The 21,708-nt window shown below is 45.6% G+C and overlaps 2 protein-coding genes across 4 annotated transcripts; both read right to left on the minus strand.

Moving 5' to 3' along the window:
- Positions 1-3,988: 3,988 nt before the first annotated feature.
- LOC130838410 (ras association domain-containing protein 3-like) lies at positions 3,989-5,381 on the minus strand. The gene has a single exon (XM_057711466.1). It carries the CDS (start codon positions 5,208-5,210, stop codon positions 4,770-4,772), a length of 441 nt encoding a protein of 146 aa, XP_057567449.1. The 5' UTR covers positions 5,211-5,381; the 3' UTR covers positions 3,989-4,769.
- A 5,842-nt stretch (positions 5,382-11,223) lies between these two features.
- Positions 11,224-20,624, minus strand: LOC130838406 (sialic acid-binding Ig-like lectin 5). 3 transcript variants are annotated; one of them, XM_057711459.1, is made up of 9 exons: positions 20,585-20,624; positions 20,126-20,506; positions 19,625-19,903; positions 19,331-19,378; positions 18,402-18,656; positions 18,032-18,316; positions 17,721-17,820; positions 16,811-16,892; positions 11,224-11,765 (listed from the first exon to the last, which is right to left on the minus strand). In XM_057711459.1, the coding sequence occupies exons 1-9, from the start codon at positions 20,622-20,624 to the stop codon at positions 11,574-11,576; spliced, it is 1,662 nt and encodes a 553-aa protein (XP_057567442.1). In that variant the 3' UTR covers positions 11,224-11,573. The 3 variants fall into 3 exon arrangements, with proteins under 3 accessions (XP_057567442.1, XP_057567445.1, XP_057567443.1); XM_057711462.1 differs by lacking the exon at positions 18,032-18,316; XM_057711460.1 differs by lacking the exon at positions 16,811-16,892.
- Positions 20,625-21,708: the final 1,084 nt, after the last annotated feature.

Here is a 21,708-nt window from a genome sequence, read left to right on the forward strand (position 1 = left end):
GAAGCCCGTGGGTGGCAGAGAGACAGCCTTGGCCAAGCACAGAAGGGGAACTTGGACGCCCCAGGCCGCGGGGCTGGGGTGGGGGCTGACGAGTCCTGCCGTCCCAGCCGCTCCCCCCGCCCGAGGCTGCAGGGGAAGAGCCTGAGGCCCCAGAGTTGAGAGGGTTCCCCGGACGTGGCTCTGAAATGACCACCTGCCCAGGGATGTTCACGTCCACAGTGGGGTCGCCCGGGGCCTCGCAACCAGAAAAGAGAAACGGGGTCCCGCCCTGCTGATCTGCGGGACCCACCCTGCGGCAGAAAGACTCTGAACATTCTGCAAAAGAAGAATGAAAATGTTCTCAAAACCGTTCAAGTTGGGGTAGGAAAGACATTTCCAGAACCAAATACGGTGGAGGGTGGAACGCAGGTAGGAGAGCTGAGCAGGGAAAGCTGCTTTGCTCTGCAGGGTTTTCAGAACATGGCAAACAGGGGTGGTGGTCTTCATGCATCTGGGGGTCTCCTGGGACCAGCCGTGGAGCAGAGGCCCACCCAAAACAGGGCGAGGACAGGGAGGCCCTTCCCCATTCAGTGGGCACCCCAAGAGGCTAGACCTCACACGGAAACACAGTTAAGGACACCTCCTTCTGCACTGACTTTAAAAAACAAACAAACAAACAAAAAACAGGAAGGGCTCAAGCCATGTGTGGAAATAATCTGTAATCTTACTGCTCTTTGGGGAAGAAATTTCCTAAAGGTTTCCCAAATTGGACAATGATCTTAACCATTTTAGATACTCCCCATAACAAGCTGTGGAATTGAAAGGAAATTTCTTAAAAGAAACTTTCTGTTTATATAGAAATCATATTTTTATATTTAGTAGTTTCTTAAACTATAAAAATAAGAAATTTCCATCAATCGTACCAGTGGAAATACTGTATCTTTTTTTAATTCTGTCTATTTTAGACAGAATATACATATAATTGATAATATTTATTAGTATAATATTAGTATTTATTAATATACACAATTATTCTCCTCAAAAGAGGTGATCAACGAGGAACAGTCCAAAAGTATGGGGAACTGTTGTTATGCAGATGTGATAGACATGTGTGCCTTACTACTAACTAAAGACATCTGTAATTTTTCTGGATTGTCTTATCTGGTGGTTTTGAGGGTTTTCGCTTTTGTGATTGATGAAATGTGTTTTCTTACGTCAAGAGAAACTCAGATGTGTGCCTGTGACATTGTGACCTTTAATAAATATATATATTTGGTCTTCATCCCCAGTTCCTGACTCACAACTCCTAGAACACTTGACATTTTCTCATCCATAGGAGATATGGGAGAACCTTTTGTTCTAAGATTTGGTCCTTTTTCTCAGTTCCTGTAAACACTTCAGGGCCAAACAGATGACTTGGGTGTCCCATTTTGTATATGGGTGCCACAGTTTTATTGTATTCAGTGACATTTTTTTTCCTAAGGAGGGATCTCAACATTTGTATCAATGTCAGGCTCCACAGAAGCTAGGTCTGGCCTTGGTGCGGGGTCCAGGTGAACAAGAGGTGATGAGCTCTGTGCCCTCACTCTGCAAGGATTGCAGGGAACATTGCTGGACAAATCAGGGACAAAAGAAGGCCATGTTCCACATGGCTGTGTAGCACAAATGCACAGCAGCTGGTGGTCTAGTGAACCTCAAGTTGGGATTATCAAAGAACAAGAAATGACAAGGGTTGGTGAGGATGTGGAGTAAAGGGAACCCTTGTGCACTGTTGGTGGGAACGTGAATTTGGGTGCAGCCACTGTGGAGAACAGTATGGAGGTTCCTCAAAACTAAAAATAGGACCATCAAGCACTTTCCCTTTTGGGTATTTATCTAAAAGAAAATGAAAACAACAATTTGAAAAGATACACGCACCCCCATGTTCATGGAAGCATTATTTACCATAGCTAAGACATGGGAACTACTGACATGTGCATCGATGGGTGAATAAACAAAGAAAATGTGGTATGTGTACACCGTGGAGTATTCTTCAGCCACAAAAGAGAAGGAAATCCTGCTTTTGCAACACATGGCTGGGCCATGAGGGGATGGCACTAAATGAAATAAGTCAGAGAGAGAAAGTACCATACTATCTCACCTATATGTGGAATCTTTTTTTTTTTTTCTAACGAACAACTGCAACTTTTAATAATGGAAACCATTTGCCATTCCAGAAACAATTTTTTGGAAGAAAACTCTTCCCCATAAAAATAAACTCATCAAAATTATAAATATTATAATTTTTTTACTTCTGCGATTTAAAATGCTCCCCTGCAATACTCCTCCCTTCATTAAACCTTGTTCCTGTACCATCAAATATGGAAGAGAAAACAGTATTGCAGCAAAGCTTAGTTAGTTTAATTTAACATAAGAATTTGTACAATGATTTTTAAAAATCTTTGGCCTCAGTGGCCTTTTACATATTAAAAATGCTGCTGCAGGCACCAGTGTTTGGGAGAGAGTATTGGTCTTTAAAAACCATGGACCAACAGAATTTCAACACAGTAAGTTTTCCAAATTGCAACTTGTATTGCACATGACAATGAGTGAGGTCCCGATAATTTGGACGAGGATGCCTAATCTACTTCAAGTAAAAAAAAAGAAAATTCACAGATACCCATCAGGTACTACTCTAAGATTCTAACAGTGTCTTAATCTGAGCCACAAAGGCTTCACAAAATATGAGCTTACTGGGGTGGGCAATTAAAAGACCAGGTCATTGATAACAGTATACTCACACCCAAGCCATTATCTGAATAGAAAAACTAGTATAAAAATCATGAAGGCATTCCCTGAACAATGAAGGTATAAAGTGTTGGTTGACAATGTCACTAAAACCCCATCGATGCACCAAAAAGAACTTACATACAAAATTAAACAAGACATGCCATACGTATTTTATAGCTAGTTCTACTTTTTTCTTTCCAACTTTCCTTAAAAAAGCTTAGGAAGATATGATTGTCTCAGTAACGTGTATAGCACAGCAGAAGCGACCCTTACATCTGCCTCCAACAAGATGGGTATTCTCTGAAAAGTCAGAAGAGCCACCAACAGGGGAACCAGAAATGCAATTTTTTTTTTTTAAAAAAAAGGCACAGTTCACTTAAGAGGCAAACAACTGAAGCACCTTGGAATTTCAAAAAGAATCCATTAGGTGTCACCAAAGTGCTAACAATTCCTTGGGAATTTATAAATGAACACTATCTAGACTAAAAATAGACTGTAAGACCCCTCTAGAAACACAGCACACTTTTCCTGTTGTTTCCAGATTAACTGCTGCGTAAAATAAGGTTATTTAACCTGCTTTAAGGAAGGCTCCTATTGCACATGCATTTCTTTGGTTTGCAGGAATATGGACTTTTGTTTCCATGAAGAACCCCCTCCTGTGTTGTCTGCTGGGGGTGCATGCTGCCCCCCTCCTTACCGTCAGGTCACCCTTTGGAACTGAGGATCTGACGGTTCTGGGTCCTTAATCCAGACCCTTGTTCTCCATTATGTAAGATCACACTTGAGTTTATAAGACAAAGGGAGAAGGGAAAGCAGTGAGGAGAGGGAAGGAGGAAGAAGGGAGGGAAAGACAAAAGGGAAACCGAGGAAAAGGAGGGAGTGATTGTCACAAGCGTGCTGGGAGCTCCTCACCTGACAAATCCCTCGGCTGCTAACCATCGGGGGAAACAGCTGCCTCCTCCCCAAACTCCTCTTCCACTTTGAAAACAATCTCAGGGGGAAACTGTCCCTTCACAGGACTCACAGCAGATGCTCACTGCCCCACCGGCCAGGAGAGGCTGCGCCAATCAGACCCTCCACTCCCGGGAAGGAAGGCAGAATGGGGGCTGGTCCCCTGCGAGGGCAGCTCTGTCCCTGTCTGAAAGATCCACCTGCCTTCTCTGGTCAGCTGCAGTTACTCCCCCCTTTAGGTCTAGCTCCTTCTTTCTTTGGTTCTCTTCCCATATTTTACTCCCAGGAAATCAAGCAATATGACAATGGATTTAATGTCTCTAAACAGAAAACTTTTAATTCATTTACATGCAAATTCACCTCCTCCTCTCCCATCCACGTACCCAAACCACCTCCCCTTGGGGCTCTCCACCTCCACCCCTGCTTTCTTCCAAGCTTGCTCTTTACTTTGTCAGACTCCTCCAAAATCCTTCACCAATTCCTTACAGTTCCTGGCTTCCTATGTCCTTCAATTCACATGGATCCTTTCCTCTGACATCAAACAAACAAAAACAAAAACAAAAAAACCCCACAATAACAGACAGGCCGTTTCAACATAAGCACTCGGATAGATTCCTCGTTAAGCTTTTAAAAAATCATTTGCACAAGCTTAAGCTTAACATCATCATCACATACTTAAAAAACTAAAAGAAAATAAGAAAAATAACAACAACAACAAACCAGCATCCATGCTTCAAAGCACTCTAGAATGCTCCAGAGGAGACTACAGGTTCACAGCTTGCCAAGAGGTAAGGCCGCAGAGCCTAACAGAACAAGCTTGCAGAATCCCTGACAGAGGCGCCCAAGGTTCAGGATGCTGCGTGACGGGTCTGGGGAACTAGATCTAGAGATTTTTCAAGGGGAAAGGCCCTAGCATCATGGGGCAAGAAAACCGCCCTCCGACAAGAGAGACACTGGCTGCTGGTTTGCACGCAGGTCCCGCGCCGTCCCCGAGGGGCAGGGAGCCCCAGGCTTTACCCGGGTTTGCACCCCGCGCTGGGGGCTTCTTCCAGCTTGTGTCTGTAGGCTGCCTAGCGCTCCTTCAGGTTCTGCAGCTGCTCATCTTCTTCCTTTCCCAAGATCCGCAAGAAATTCTGTAGCTCCAGCAGGCTGCAGGCTCCCCACTCTCCAATTTCATGTTCACGAGGAACAAAACGAAGTGTGTCTGTCCTGGGCGCTGCCACCAAACGCAGGTAGAGTGGATGTTCCCGGCCTGCGAGCTTGCAGGCACAGACCTGATCTTCCCTGTGACAGCGCTTATAACGTGCAAACTTGGTGGGGCCCTCGGCCACGAGAAACTTCCTGAGCAGGGCCTCGATCCTTTCCCCGACGGTGTTGGTGCTGCTGACATGGAGGGTGTTCATACAGCCATTGCTGCTGGGAGCGAGCTTTCCAGAAGTCTGTGAAGGTTTGCAGAGTTCCATCTGAACGTCAATGAAGCCGGTGTAAATCCCGTTTGAATTCAAGGTCATCTTCAACGTGTCTGTGACAGCTGCGTTGTATTTATGAACTTTCTCTTTGATTTCCTCTTACCGCTGAGGTAATTGTGGGTTTCCTTCTCTTTCTCCACCGCTTGCCCGCCGGCGCGGGGCTTGCCCTGGGGCGCTCTCCTGAAGAAGGAGGTCCTGGCGCTGAAGAAGAAGTCCTCGGCGTCCTCCTCCAGGCTGCTGTAGCCGCTGCTCGTGCTGCTGGTCCCGTCCCGCGGGGCCGCCGGCCCGACTCCCGGCGGGGCTGGGGCCCCCTATATGCGGAATCTTAAAAAAAAAAAAAAAAAAAAAAAAAGGTAAAACACACTCACAGATACAGAGAAGTGATTGGTGGTTCCCAGAGGTAGAGAGTTGGGTCATGGGCAAAATGGGAAAAAGTGGTCAAAATGTACAAACTTCCAGGAATAAAATCAATAAATCCTGGGGATGTGATGTATAGCATCGTGACTATACCTAATAATACTGTGAACTATAATAATATATTTAATGATACTGTATTGTATATTTGAAAGTTGCTAAAGAGTAGATCTTAAAAGTTCTCATCACAAGGAAAAAGTTTTAGCTATATATACTGATAGCTGATAACGAGACATATTTGGTGAGCTTTTTGGAATATATACATATGTCACATCGTTATGTTCAACACCTGAAAGTAGCATAATGTTATCTTTATACCTCAATGGACATAAATACATGAAAATATCTATCATATATATACTATCATATATATCTATCATATATATGTATATATATATATAATTATAAAAAAATCTCAAGGTGGGGCCTTAAAGTGGTCCAAGGATACCAGGCAGTGTTCCCTTGTTGAAACACTCCACTGGCCTTTCAACACCTACTTAATAAATTACGTATGCTAAATTCCCTCTGCCAAAATATACACTATCTCATATTTTCACGATTGGCCCTTGACGGATTAAATCTCAGAGATGAAAAAAACAAATGATTTCAAATGTCTTCAGGATAAAACTCATAGCCAATTGGAAATAAAAGAGAAGTTCCTTAAAAAGACAAAGGGTTTCTCCAAAAAACATCGTACTTCATGAAGTAAGATAGGTTCTACCCCAGTGAGGCAATAAATATACAAAACAGGTATAAGAACTGAAAGAAAAACAAAACAAAGAAGTTTCCCTTCATAAATGTTTAAGTATATGGAAACATCCAAAAGTATATACAGATACATTTGGGGGCATAATGAGAGAGCATGATTACTAAAGACATATTCAAATTTTTAAAATCAATTGAATTTCCAATTCAGCAATCAAAAGGTGGGATTTTAAATAAGATGCCATTGGGCCTTCCCTGGTGGCGCAGTGGTTAAGAATCCACCTGCAAATGCAGGGAACACGGATTCTATCCTTGGTGGGGAAGGTCCTACGTGCCGCAACATAGACCTGTGCACTGCAACTACGGAACCTGTGCTCTGGAGCCCACCAGCCACAACTACTGAACGCTGTGAGCCTAGAGCCTATGCTTTGCAACAAGAGAAGCCACCGCAATGAGCAGCCTGAGCACCGCAAGGAAGAGTAGCCCCTGCTCTCGCCAGCTAGATAAAGGCCACGCAGCAACAAAGACCCGATGCAGCAAATAAATAAATAAATAAATAAATAAATAAATAAATAAATAAATAAATTCTGAAGGGGGTGAAGGTAGAGTCAAGCCCCGGGGGCAAGGAACCCAGTGGCCTGTGAAAAATGTATTGTGTCTCTGAAGCTAAGTCTCCCCTTCCCTAGGGTGGTGAGGTTTTCAGGGGAGACTGAGGAGGAGCCTGACTGACGCCCGACAAGCACCTCTGTGCTGAGGGACAGAAGGTCACCAGTTCCATTCCCCAGCCCGCTTTCCTCTGCATTTGAGACAGCTCAGGGATCTGCCCCCAGGGGGCACTCCAACTCCCTGTGCCAGACCCTGGAAGCGCCTAGCTGAGGGGTTGACGCTGTCCGTGGTGCTGGAGCACAGCTGGGCAATGAGCTCAGGAAACCCCCAACTCTGCCAAGGACCCCAGTCCACAGGCACAATCTCCTGACCCTTAGGCCAGCAGGGCACCTAAGTCGGAGGGATTTCAGAAAGGCTTTCTTTTTAAATTAATGGTGACGTGGTATCTAATTTTGTCTGCTTTTACATTTCACCTCTCTATACTTATAATTTAGATGCCTATGTTGTAAAGAGTGTATACTTGGAATAACAATCCAGGCTGACTATCTGTTTTTAACTGCAGCATCTATCCAATTATAGTCAACATAGGTACCCCACGTTACATTTTCTTTTCTATTTGTGCCACGAATTTCACATGATTGTCTCTCTCCATGCTTGTCTTCTTTTGATTTACTAAGCCTTTAATAGTATACTTTTAAGGACTTGTAGTTTGTAAGTCATACATTCTGATTCTATTCTTGTCATTATCATAAATTACTGCATGCATAATAGTTATTAAAGTAAGTGAAAACCTCTCTCCCCTCTTGGATAATCTGTAGATATTAGGAAATGTAAAGTCCACTTACCCTGCCTGCAGCTTTGGATTCAGCTGTTACTAGTGTCAGGAAGTTTTAAATGATTTTCTACTGGTATTCTACAGGGGATGAACCCCCCATGCATTTGTTCTAAATTGTATTGCTGCCTCATTTTTGAATTATCTTTCCAGAGTATACTATATTCTAAAGTTATATTTCAGGATAGTATTGCCTTTCCTATGCTGTCCATGGTGCTACTGGATACATCAGTCAATTAAAGGGCTTTTCTTTGGAAGGGAATTGGCCTTTTTCTCTGGTTGCTGTTCATATTTTCTCTTTGTCTCTGCTTTTTTTGATTCACCCTTACCCTGATACAAATTCAATGTGGAAATGATCTCTTCTAAAATGTCCCACTTTGGGCAGGGTCAGAGTCTTGACTTTCATTTCCAAGACCATGGAAGGCCACATAACCAAAGCTTGTATGGTCAGTATGGGCAAACGCCACTGGGAATTTTGGAATTGTGGCTTACATATTCTGCCCAATTTCTCTGAATTTAGGCTTTTCTCAGAATCTTGACCTAATAAGTTCCCATTGTCTTTTCAGATATTCTATACTTTAAAAATGAGGGATTGTATTTTTTTTCTATTCATTCCCCCCAAAGAATTTTGTTATTTTCAGCACATGGTTTGATCAGATTGACCTACACTGTTATTAATAAAACAAGAGTCACACCTGCACTTGTTAGGGTGTTGTGAATGGAGTTTGGGTAGAGGATGCTGAGAATCATTGTCCTCCTAACACCACACTGCATTTGTCCCCTTCTTTCCTCAGAGCCACTTTCTAAAGTTTAGGAAATCATTTATCTGGGTTTGGGTGTTTGTTTTCTGTGTGTGGGGGCACTCACCTAGGCCTGTACTACTTCTGGCCGGTGCCCGCCGCCAGACATTTCCCCAACCAGAGCCGATGTTGTAGCTGGACTGGCCGTTGTGGTTCTCATCCTGATTGCAAGACACACTTCAGCAAAAATCCTCAGAGAACTTGGGAAAAACAAGGCTTACCACTCACAAGTCCTGAAGGATACACAGAACACCCGAGGGCCAAGTCAAGAAGAGGGGAGGGAGCGTGGACCTTCAGTTCTGCCTTTATTGCGGTACAGGGTGTGGTCCCTAGGGTTTCATGGATTCACTTTTATTGGAAAATTTGAAAGATAAGAACCAGAATTAGGGCACAAGAAGGGAAAAGCAGGGTCACTCGGGGTCAGATATCTGGGTCACCAAGGGCTTTCTAAAAGGGAACTTCATGGATGGGGCCACCTGACTGTATATAGTCATTGCTGGCGTTGTGTTTATTCAAGATGGATGTCTCTGCTGGTTGCTAGGTAACACTTCTTAAAGTATCAAGATTCCTGTTGCCTGTGCACCCCCACAGGTGTGGGCTAGAATTCCTGATGCTTTCAGGAAGCCTATCATGTCATCAGTGTTATTCAGAGATGGTTGTATTTTCTATTATCACACTTTTTTGTTCAGGCAGCTATCAGTTTCCATTAGTTTGGCTTCATTACTATCCACATAGTTTATTGTTGGTTAGCTAATTAACTTGGGTTTTGTTAAAGAGTTGTATCAACCTTTTATTTTTCCTTGCTTATAATTTCCCTGTAATTATACTTTACGATAGACAAGGCAGTTCCAATTTAAGTGATTTTACTTCTAGGAGGGTGGGAGGGAGGCTCAAGGCGGGAAGATATATGTATACATATAGCTGATTCACTTTGTTTTACAGCAGAAACTAACACAACATTGTAAAGCAATTATAATCCAATAAAGATGTAAAATAAATAAACAAAGAAATAAATTAAAAGATGGATGTCTCTGAAATGGATGCTAGGGCAATCAAAAGCTTATTGACAATTATTTACAATCAAAACAGCTTATTGGTAGGCACTCACACCACAGTGCTCCTGGTGACATTGTGGCTATTTTTGCTTTACTGCTTTACTGCAAAAAATTAAGTAATTCAATTTTAGAGGAGGGGGAGTAGGAAATCTTTCTTCAGTTCACCCTCTCCACCCAAATCTGTCCAGGAGCTCAGGTTTGAAGAAGAAGATGATGTCAGCAAGGCAGTGTGGGCTCCAGGAAAGAGATCTCAAATTGCAAAGACATTTATATGAACCAGCATGGAAGGTTTAAGGAAGAATGGGCCAAGAGGAGCGGGTGGATGAGTAGAACAGCAGCAAGGTCATGAAAGACTTTAAGTGCTGGGGCAGATGCTTGCAGTGTACTATGACCAAGGAGCCATGAATGGGTTTGTGCGGGAGAGTCAGGGTCAGCTCTCTGGCTGTTGGCAAGATCCCTTTAGAGGCCATAAAATGAGATAAGGAAGGGACTGGAGGTCAGGCAGTGAAGGAGTGTCCTGGAAGAATTGACAGGTAAAAGTGAGGCAAGGAGACAAAGCCAGAGAGATTATAAGATACTGTATTATGAACGGAATGTCAGGCTGAGGGGCTGGTCTTTCCCTGGGGAGGCTTCGAAGAGTTCTGGGAAGGAGAATGACATCAACAAGTTGCCCCCGATCCTCTGCGACTGGTGTAAAAAATGAATAAACTGAAGCCTCAATTAAATACAGTCGGGAGACCAGCAGGGGGAGCTCTCACTCCCTGAGAAGATGGCAGAGCCCAACAGGAAGAAGAAAGACTCCTCTTCTTTCCTGGCAAGGACTCAGTCAATGAAGAGCCTACAGACTCTTTTTTCACCCTAGCCCCAGATTTCATCGCCCCTCTATAAAGGCGTTCTTCTTCCCTTACTGTATCGGAGCTTGCCCAAGTCTCGCCATGGTTGCAGACCCCGAGTTGCAGTTCTGAGCTAATGGGAACTAAACCCACCTTTGCTGGAGAAATATCTGGCGGTCTATGTGTTTCAGGTCAACACGAGTTACCCCCACTCTCAGGAGAACTTGCCAGGAGCACGTTTCTGTTCAAGGAAGAGAAACCAGCTGATGCTAAGCCCACGCCACGTGACGGGACTCTGTTGGTTGATTTTTTTTTAAGCTCTTTATTGCAATATAATTGCTTTACACTCTTGTAGCAGCTTTTGAGGTACACCAAAGTGAATCAGCTGTATTTGTACATATATCCCCATATCCCCTCCCTCCCGCAATTCCTTCCCTCTCTCCCTGTCCTGGCCCTCTAGGGCATCACCCATCATCGAGTTGACTTCCCTTTGTTATACAGCAACTTCCCACTAGCTATCTATTTTACAGTTGGTAGTGTATATATGTCTATGCTAGTCTCTCACTTCGTCCCAGCTTCCCCTTCGCCGCCGGCACCCCCCAACCCTGTGTCCTCCAGTCTAAATGTCCATCAACAGATTAATGGATAAAGAAGATGTGGCACATATATACAGTGGAATATTACTCAGCCATAAAAAGGAATGAAATGGAGCTATATGTGATGAGGTGGATAGACCTAGAGTCTGTCATAAAGAGTGAAGTAAGCCAGAAAGAGAAAAACAAATATTGTATGCTAACTCATATATACAGAACCAAAAAAAAAAAAAAAAGGTACTCTTGGTTGATTTTTATGTGCTCTTACTTTAATGATCACTGAACTTTGAGGTAGGACACATGATCTCCGACTACAGAAAGGAGAACTTAGACACAAAGAGATGAAGTGAATTGCTTGCTAACGATGCCTTAGGAAGTGCTGGAACCTGCATGTGAGCCCAAGTCTCTCTAATTCCATCACCTGCCTGCTTTCTGCCCTATTGGGGGACACTCATACAATAATGCTAATATTGCCACAAAGGCTTCATTAACTAGCCCCTGGCTTCTCCTTTTCCCCACACAGGCTGTGATTCCTCCAGCCAGGATCAAGCTCTGGGCGAGTCCCAATTAGCTTGTTTTGATCTCTGAGTACTCGCTGGTGCTGGTGGCCTCCTGGTCTGAAGTCTCCCAAGACTTCATCCCGTGAAAGCTGAGGGAGGCGTAATGGAGCTCCTGCTGCTCCCCTGAGGGCAGGGCATCCTCTGCAGGGGATGACCTCTGGTCTGGGGGGCCCTCTGCCCAGGGCTTTTGCCTGCAACCCTGAGTAAAGGGAAGAAAAGAGAGTCAGAGTAGGAGTAAGGCCGGCATAAGCCCCAAGGGAAAGTTGGGCTAATGGGACAGGTATTCGTTCATCCTCTTATTCCACACATGCTTCCTATGAATTCAAATATTCACACATTCATTTACACTTTTGTAATATTGAGACTGATTAGGCCATATCGAGGGATTATGAATCATATTTAACCTTCACAAAAAACCAGTATGAATGATACTCTCATATCCCCATTTTACAGGTAGGTAAACTGAGGTGGGGAGAGGTAAAATAGCTTGCCCAACGGCACTCATATACTAAATGGCAGAGCCAGGACTCTAACCCAGGTCTGCTGTGTTATTGGCAGTGTCTCCTGTGCCAATTCCTGGGCGAGGGACCAGGTGGACTGTGTGAGAAAACCTAGACCCTGACCTCAGGCAGCTTACATTCTGCTCAGAGGACTAGATTAGACATAAGTAAACAAAGGAAATTTGTAACTTCAATGTGTGTTATGAGATAGCTTATGCAGAAACCAGAAAAGAGATGGCAATTTTGGATTCTGGGCTTGGGTCCCATAAAACAAAAATGAAAGTAAAGCAAGGACTTCCCTGGTGGTGCAGGGATTAAGAATCCGTCTTTCAATGCCGGGGACACAGGTTCAAGCCCTGGTCTGGGAAGATGCCACAAGGCGCGCAGCAACTAAGCCAGTGCGCCACAGCTATGAGCCTGTGCTTTAGAGCCCTCGAGCCACAATGACTGAGCCACTGTGTCACAACTACTGAAACCCGCACACCTAGAGCCTGTGCTCTAGAGTGAAGCCACGGCAATGAGAAGCCTGGGCACTGCAATGAAGAGTGTCCCTGCTCTCCGCTATCAGAGAAAGCCCGTGCATTGCAATGAAGACCCAATACAGCCCAAAAAATAAATTAACTAATTAATTAATTATTTTTTTAAAAAGAAAATCTTTAACTGTTTCATTCACCATTGGTAACAGTTTAGGGAGGAAAATCATATCTCTAGGTGTATTTGAAAAGCTCAACTGAGATGTATGATAAAAACTTAAAGTTATTTAGTGACAGAAAAGAACTTCCTTACCCTGATGAAGGTATGAAGGTTAGGTTATACATACCACAAACAACAACAACAACAACAAAAACCTACAACAAAAACCAACTGAAATGGGTTGGTTAAACTTAAATGGAATATTCGGTGCCTTTCCTTCAAAACCAGGACTAAAAAAGGATACCCATGATCACCACTTCTATTTGGGTTTGGAATCTTAACTAGGATATTAAGACAAGAAAAGAGAAGGAAATGCTTGTTAATTAGGGTCAAAGGGAAGAAATAAGCTGTTATTATTTTGCAGATAATATGATCACTGAATTTGAAATCCTCAAAGATTCTGGTAACACCCAAGACCAATCTGTAATATTTATTAGATTGAAAAAGGTCTATTAAAAACATTTCCATGTTGGGACTTCCCTGGCAGTCCAGTTGTTAAGACTCTGCCCTTCCACTGCAGAGGGCACAGGTTTGATCCCTGGTTGGGAACGGAGATCCCTCATATTATGCCGCATGATGTGGCCACAAAAATAAAAAAGCAAAGAAACAAACAAAAAACAACTTCCATGTCTATATACAAATTATTAGAACTAACAGGAAAGCCTAGCAAGGTGGAAGAATATACAATCAAACAACTAAGTCACTACATTTCACTCACTGGTGCACCGACTGAGAGAATAAAGATAATTCCTGGCACCCAGACAGATGACACCCCAGTAGAGGTAAGGTGTCACTGGGAAGAGATACACATTTATAGTGAAAACCCTAGAGAAACCCAGCAGAGGGCTTCCACCCCATCAACATCAAAAGGAAAAGGAGAAGCTCTGTGTGGACAGATGGTGGGGAATTGAAAGGAAACTGGCCACTGTTCAAACAACCTGCAGTCACATCCTGCCCACGATCTGAAGTGTCACATGGACTTCTGCTGCCACAGGAAGTCGTCTGAGGGTGCTCACTGCCCCATCATTTATTCAGGGGAGGGAGTCATTTGTTCAAATCTGAAACCTCTCAGAAGAAAAATATGAAGGTGAATCAAAAATCATCTGCACTCTGTCTGTAGAAAGAGTGCGGATAATTTTTGACTCACCCTCGCACATCTGCAAGGGTTGAAGGACGCTAGGTGTTTGTTCTTCAGGGCCTGAAGCCAAAAAGGACCAGTTGATTCTTGAAGGAAATGACATTGCATGTGCATCAAATTCAGCTGCTTTGATTCAGCAGCCATGACAGTGAAAACAAGGATATTATACCTTTCTCAGATGGTATGTTTCCCTCTGAAGAAGAATGGTTCAGCAAACTTATGAATAAGATCTAAGAATTTTCCAGCCACCAAAGCAGCAAGATTCTAAATGATACCCAAAAACAATTTGTCATTTTTTAAATTACCAAAGACAATCTCATATGTTTTTAAAAATTGTTTTTCATTCTGCTTACCAGCAATGAACAATCAGAAAATGCGCTTTTAAAAAGATAGCATTTACAGCAGTAACAATAACTAGTGCTTAGGAAGAAAAAGAGCAAAAGATGACCAAGACCTTACTGGGAAGGAATTCTCCATCTTTCTGGAAAACATTTTTTAAAAACTTAAATGAATGGAGATATGTTTTTGTGGATTAGAAGACTTGTATTCACAAACAAGTACACTCTTCTTGAATTGATCTATACATTCAATGTAATTCCAATCAAAACTCCAACAGAAGTATTTTGGGGAACTTAACAAACTGATTCTCACATTTAAATAGAACAACAAAGGGCCAAGAATAGCCAAGGCAACTTCTGAAGAAGATTCAGGAGAAGTTCTTGCTGTATGAGATACCAGGACTTATTTTTGAGTTCATAGATTCTGTTGATGGTGACACGGTTGTGACTCAGGGACAATAAAACTGACCATTGGAATTGAAGAGGTCACAGAAAGAGGCCCACCCAGGTATGGGATTTTGATGTATGGTAAAAATGGCATGGCAGTTCAACAGGGGACAGAGAGAAGGACTATTCTACACATGAAGGAGGTCCATATACAGGTAAACACTGCACACCACACACACAAATCAACTCCCAGTAGATGAAGTCTTTAAAGGTCAAAAGGAAAACATAAAACTTTTAGTTGAAACTATACTTGAATCTCCTGCTAATCCTAAGAGTTTCTTAAATGAGACCCAAAAGGCACTCAGTAGAAAAGAGAAGATTGGTGAATATGCTTATATTACAATTAAGAACTTACCATCATCAGAGGTCACCTTTAAAAAAGTGAAGATAAGCTACATACTGGGAGAAGATATTTACCATGTATATAACCAAAAAGAAAATTAAAAGTATAGAAATGTTTAAAGCTCTTCAACAAATTTAATAAGAGGTCAAACATCCAGTAGGGAAGTGAGCCATAGATGTGACCAGGCATTATATAGAGAAGGTGTTCATGTGCTACTGAAGACTTAGAGAGATGTTCATTGTCATTGCTAACCAAGGAAATGCACATCAACGCCACAGTGAGATCAGGAGATGATCAAAAAAAAATTGAGAAAACCAAGTGTTGCAGAGAGAGATGGATAACAGCATAGTAGATAACAGAATCTGATAGGCACAGATAGGAGAATAACTGAATGAAGTTGCTTTGGAAAAGCATTTGTCATGAACTTGTAAATGTGAACGTTATATACCCTATGACCTAGGAATTACATCTTAAGAAATGCTAAAGAAAAACTCTTGTGGGTGAATACAATGAGACAGGAGTAAGAATGCTCCTAATAACAACACCTGGAAACAACTCAAATGTCCATCAATATCAGCTTAGATAATAGAGGTAATCATAAAATGAATTATTATACAATGGGGAACTGCTACTTTGTGTCAAAATGTGAATGACTCTTTGTGACATGATGTTGCATCTACAAAGTGAATGTAGAGAAGAGTACATGGAAAAGTGACAGCCCTTTGTAGGTTCAGAAGCAATTAAACGACACAGTGTATATTTTTGGTAAACATATATGTGATCCCACCAGCAACAAGAGTCAGAGCAGAGGCTACTGAGGAAAGATCAGGGAGCAACACGGGTAGATGAAAGTGATCATCGATGTTTGAAGTCTTAGGTTGGATGGTAGGTTTACACTTGCTTATATTATAAATACCAGTGAGGAAGTAAAAGTGAACACTGCTTGTTTCATTGGTAACAGCTTGGTCATGAACAAAGCATTTTGGATAATTCCATTTAGGGCAACACAGGCCCAATTTTGGAAAAAGGAAGAGGGGTCGCGCTGGACTGGGACAGAGTGAGAGAAAATTACAGCCCCTGCCCCCTCGGGGACTTTACAAATATGATAAGAGGGTGGAGATGGGTGAATGCAGTGATATTGTGTGATGTGACCCTCAGCACAGGGATGGACACAGAGCTCAGGGGACACAGAGAACGGAGGGATGGACACTGACAGGGAAGAGAGGACAAAGTTTTCCCAGAGTAAGAGATGTTGATATTGAAGCTAGAAGGAGGAGGCAAGCTGGTCTGGTCGATATGGGGAAAGAAGGGCATTTCAGGTAGAAGGAACTGTGCATTCAAAGCCTCCAAGTCACAAGGGAGTAGATCTCTCTGGAGGCAGAAAGAAGGCCAGTGTAGCTGGATCCTAGGCTAGGACCAGGGGCTGGAGCAGCCATCAGGGAGATCTCAGGAAGGACTTCATATATGACACAAAGGATTATGACTTGATTCTCTAAGCAATGGTTGCCAACAACAGCTTTGAGACTCCAGAATGGCTGGAAGCTACTGGTTTGAAGGAGATGGTTCTAGCAGCCTGTATCCGGCAAAGAGGTGAGGTGGGCTTAGTGATCAGCAGAGGACCATTGGGTCTGGGAGATGAAGAGGAAGAACACAAGGGAAGGCAACTCCCAGATGTCTGCCTGGGGGACCAGGGAGGAGCAGGAAATGCTGAGGAGCTCAGTCTGGACCCACCGACTGCACATGCCCAGGGCTTCCACTGCAGAATCAGATGACTGCATCACTCACCCAGGAAACGGTACCCATGACAGGGTCTTCATCGTCCACATGCTCTTGTCTGCTGGCTGCCTGCTTTCTGTGGGCTTTCACTCTAGAAAAAAATTAGTGTACGGCAACCAGGACGGCTTGGGCAAAGATGGGCAAGCTGCCCCCCACTTCCTGGTAAGACAACTTGGACACGGAGGCCTTCTTGACATGCAAGTGAGTGCTTCATCCTCTTGGATGACCAGGACTTTGGCCAAGACTGAATGTCCATCACTGAAGACCTCACTTACACATGAAACACGTACATGAATGCTATTATTATTGGCACATCATAGCCAAAAAGTGGAAATAACCAAAGTATCCATCAATAGATGAGCAGATGACTAGAAATGTGGTCCATTCATACAAGGGAACATCATTTGGAAATAAAAAGGAATGACGTACTGACCCATGCCACAACATGCATGAAGCTTGAAAACATCACGCTAAGTGAAAGAAGTCAGTCACAAGGGACCACATATTTTATGATTCCACTTCTATGACATGTTCAGAATACACAACTCTAGAGAGACAGAAAGCAGAAGAGTGGTGGCCCAGGGCAGGGGATGGAGCAGATGGGATGACAAGGGGTGTGGTTTCCTTTTGGTTTCTTTTTCATTTTGGGCTAACAGAAAAGTTCTGCCAAAATCATGGTGATGGACACACAACTCGGAACAGACTAAAAGCCAATGAATTGTACCCCTTAAATGCATGGGAATTATAACTCACTAAAGCTGTCACCCATCCCCACCAAAAGACAAAACAAAACAAAACAAAACCAAAAAGACCCTCTCTGGATCTAGTCTACTCAGCTCTGCATTTCTGGGATTAAGTGACCTCTCTCTGGACTCCCTACCACACACCTCCCTCTACCTCCCCAACAACACAGGCTTACATGCAAAAGAAGATAAGGCACAAACACAGTGACAGCAGGGCCATGCCACCAGCGCCTCCAAGAGCCGCAGGAACCACTCCCGTCAGGGATGCCGGTTTCCCTGCAGAGAAGAGGCCTGTGAGATGACCTCACTCCCAAGATTCGGTCTTGGGCCTTCCCACCTCCTTGCAGAACTTGCTGGAGAGCCACTTCAGGCCCCTGTCCTAGCATTCACCTTCTGTCCAGGCTCCAGCCCCTCTCCCACCCAGCATCACCTTCTAGGATCTTAATTCCTTTCCCCCTAAGCCTCTGCCCCCAACCAGCCCCCTGACCTGGCTGCAGCAGGACAGTGGCGCTCTGGGCCCCGTGAATATTCCGGGCTTCGCAGGTGAGTCTGAGGCCAGAGCGGAGCCCCCCAGTGAGGCTCAGGGAGCTGTTGGCCCAGGGCTCAGAGGAGCTGGAGGTGACCTTGAAGGAGGTATTGCTGAAATTCTCCTCCAGCAGCCCCTCCGCCAGCCACCAGTGCAGGGAGGAGGCCGGCTGGGCTCTGGAGGAGCAGCTGCAGTGCAGACCCTCCTCCTCCTGGGAGCAGGAGGGGCCCAGCAGCTGCGGGGGGTCTGTAGGGAGGGAGCAGAAGGGTCAGCAGTGCCTCTCCAGACCCCTGGACCCAGGTGTCCTGCCCTCAGGGGACCCCACACTCACAGAACACAGAGAGGCTCAGAGAGGTATTTTGTGAGCCCAGAGTGTTCTGAGCTCGGCAGGTGAATTCTCTTTCTGCAGCTCCTAAGCCTGGCAGCTCCAGGATCCTGGTGTTGGAGATAGGGGTGGGCTTTAGGGCTGGGGACCCCCGGAACCAGCTCAGCTGTGCAGGGGGGTTGCTGTCAGCAACACAGAGCAGCTGCAGAGCCTGACCCTCCGAGATGAGAAGGGATGAGGTGTTTTGCAGAATCTTGAGGGCTTTGGGGAAAATGCAGGAGAGACCTGTGGAGGCTGAGGTCTCATCCCTCCCACCTTCCCAGGGTTTAGGTGGCCTCTCCCTCTCCTCCCCTGGCCCACTGGCTTGGATCGGTGTGGGTACCAAGGCTAGACCTTCACACCCTAAGGACATTAACCCACCGTGTCTGGGCCTCAAACCTTCAGGGGAGTCTCAGTGTCTCAATGGGACATGCCTGGGCTGTTTGGTGGAAAGAGAACAGAGAGCCTCCAGGCTTGGGAAACGGATTCAGTGAAGGAGCAAGAACTGGGACTAAGGAGGCTTTGGTGGAGGAAAACCTCAGAGCAGAACCATGGTGAGGTGAAATGGGCTTTGATTGGAGTGAGTGCGTGTGTGTACGTGTGCTGTGTATGTGTATGTGCCTGTGTGTGTGTGCACTTGTGTATGTGTATGTGTATGGGTGTACATGTGTGTGCATGTATACATGCATGTGTGTGTCTGTATGTGTATATATGTCTGCAGGTGTGTATTGCATGTGTGTGTGGACCAGTACATGGGCGGTGGGGGAGGTGTGGTGGTGATTTTTATCTTTTCTCTTCCCATATCTCATCACATTCGAGCCCTAATCCCCACCTCTCTGCTTGCAGGGGGTCCCAGGAACAGGACGCAGCCCTGGAGAGGAGAGGCCCTTCCCTACCTGTGACGTTTCTGAAGGAGATGCTGATGGTGAGGTTCCACGGAGCATCTGGGATAGAAAGATATGGCCTTGCTTCAAGGTGAGGCATGGGATGGAAATGGACCCAGCACCCAAGGAAGGAAACCAGGAAGGGGGATGGCTGTGCATGGCCAGTCCCCACCTAGGCTCCCAAGGCTCAGATCCATGACAGGGTGAACTGGCTCTTCTTCTCTCCCCACCTCCTACACACACAAACACACAGACACACACACACACAGCACTGCCCTCAGGGACCCAGCCCCACTCCTCACTCACAGGAGACACTGAGTCGGATGGTTCTCTCCATGGTCACCTGAGCTCCTCGGAGTTCCACACGACAGGTGAGGTTGGTGCCATGGTCCTGGGGCCTCGGGGTGAGGGTGAGCACCGAGGAGTGGAGGGCCTCTGTGTTCACTGCATCAAGGGCATCCCCCACCCAGGAGAACAGGAGAAACTGCTCCACTTCACAAACTAGTGACAGGCTGCAGGTCAGGTTTGTGGGGCGGCCGGACTCCAGAGGCTCCAGAAAGTGGATGTTGGGTTTCCCTGCTGGCACTGAGGAGGAGAGAGGGAGATGCCTGGGCCCAGGGGTGGGCATCCAGCGTGTGATCCTGAGAGGGACCAGTGCCTCAGGGCCACAGCTCACCCCGGGGTCCTGTGTCTCTTCTGAACCCCTAAACCCCAAGACACTGAGCAGGGAGGGTTTCTATGTCCTGTTCCTGTCCTAACACTGGGATCTCCACGTCTCAGGGTCTTCTCCTAGGCCCCCTGCCATACCTGTCACCTGCAAATTCAGCCTCTTATCTCTGTAAGTGTATCTCACACCAGGTTCTCTCTCCACTCGGAAGAGGTACACTCCTGTGTCACTCATCCTGGCGTCTCTGATGCTCAGGGAGCAGTTGTTCTTCCAGGGGTCCCCGAGGAGGCGGAATCGACCCTGGGTCTCTGGCTTCACTCGTCTGTTTGGGTTGTTTGTGGCCACAGGTTCAGTGTTTACGTTGTCCCCTTCCCGGAACCAATAGATGTAGGGTTCGGGAGGGAAATACCATGAACTCCAGGGGTAGGAGAAGGAACAGGGCACGTGGACGCCCCCACACGCCTGCACCGTCACTGATTCCTGCACGCGCAGCTCGTACCCTCGATCCCTCTGCAGGGACCCTGGGGGGACACAGCGGCTCAGCGGCAGCTCCAACCCCTCCCCCACACGTGCCGCCCCTCCCCCCTCGGCCCACTCACCCCCCCACAGCAGGGCCAGCAGCAGCAGCAGGGGCACCATGTCCGCATCCGCCAGCGCAGAGCCCGGGTCAGGGTCCCTCCGTCGGGGAGGGAAGCGCCCCGAATGTGGGGAGGGACGGAGGAAGCCCAACAGGAAGCCCGTGGGTGACAGAGAGACAGCCTTGGCCAAGCACAGAAGGGGAACTTGCACGCCCCAGGCCGCGGGGCTGGGGTGGGGGCTGACGAGTCCTGCCGTCCCAGCCGCTCCCCCCGCCCGAGGCTGCAGGGGAAGAGCCTGAGGCCCCAGAGTTGAGAGGGTTCCCCGGACGTGGCTCTGAAATGACCACCTGCCCAGGGATGTTCACGGCCACAGCGGGGTCGCCCGGGAGCCCCGCAACCAGAAAAGAGAAACGGGGTCCCTCCCTGCTGATCTGCGGGACCCACCCTGCGGCAGAAAGACTCCGAACATTCTGCAAGAGAAGAGTGAAAATGTTCTCAAAACCGTTCAAGTTGGGGCAGGAAAGACGTTTCCAGAGCCAAATACGGTGGAGGGTGGGTGGAACCCAGGAAAGAAAGCTGAACAGGAAAAGCTCCTTTGCTCTGCAGGGTTTTCAGAACATGGCAAACGGGGGTGGTGGTCTTCATGCATCTAGGGGTCTCCTGGGACCAGCCGTGGAGCAGAGGCCCACCCAAAACAGGGCGAGGACAGGGAGGCCCTTCCCCATTCAGTGGGCACCCCAAGAGGCTAGACCTCACACAGAAACACAGTTAAGGACACCTCCCTCTGCACTGCCTTTTTCTTAAAAAAAAAAAAAAAAAGCCAGTAAGGACTCAAACCATATGTGGAAATAACCTGTAATCTTACTGCTCTTTAGGGAAGAAATTTCCTAAAGGTTTCCCAAATTGGACAATGATCTTAACCATTTTAGATACTCCCAGTAACAAGCTGTAGGATTCAAAGGAAGCTTCTGTTATATTTACATAGAAATCATATTTTTATATTTAGTAGTTTCTTAAACTATAAAAATAAAAAGAAATTTCCATCAATCGTGCCAGTGGAAATACTGTATGTTTGTTCTCTTCTCTGTGTTTTAGATAGAATTTACTTACAATAGATAATATTTATTAGTAGAATATTAGTATTT

Source organism: Hippopotamus amphibius, chromosome 16 (genome assembly GCF_030028045.1).
Source record: "Hippopotamus amphibius kiboko isolate mHipAmp2 chromosome 16, mHipAmp2.hap2, whole genome shotgun sequence".
Taxonomy (NCBI): Eukaryota; Metazoa; Chordata; class Mammalia; order Artiodactyla; family Hippopotamidae; genus Hippopotamus; species Hippopotamus amphibius.

What these genes read in the sequence shown, in the direction of transcription:
- LOC130838410 (XM_057711466.1), bottom strand. Translation starts at nt 5,210, where the DNA reads ATGACCTTGAATTCAAACGGGATTTACACCGGCTTCATTGACGTTCAG.
- LOC130838406 (XM_057711459.1), bottom strand. Translation starts at nt 20,624, where the DNA reads ATGGTGCCCCTGCTGCTGCTGCTGGCCCTGCTGTGGGGGG. An exon ending in GCTGAATTTGCAGGTGACAG is followed by an intron (nt 19,904 to 20,125) that starts GTATGGCAGGGG and finishes TCTCCTCCTCAG; the next exon opens with TGCCAGCAGGGAAACCCAAC. An exon ending in CTCCTTCAGAAACGTCACAG is followed by an intron (nt 18,657 to 19,330) that starts GTAGGGAAGGGC and finishes TTTTCCCCAAAG; the next exon opens with CCCTCAAGATTCTGCAAAAC.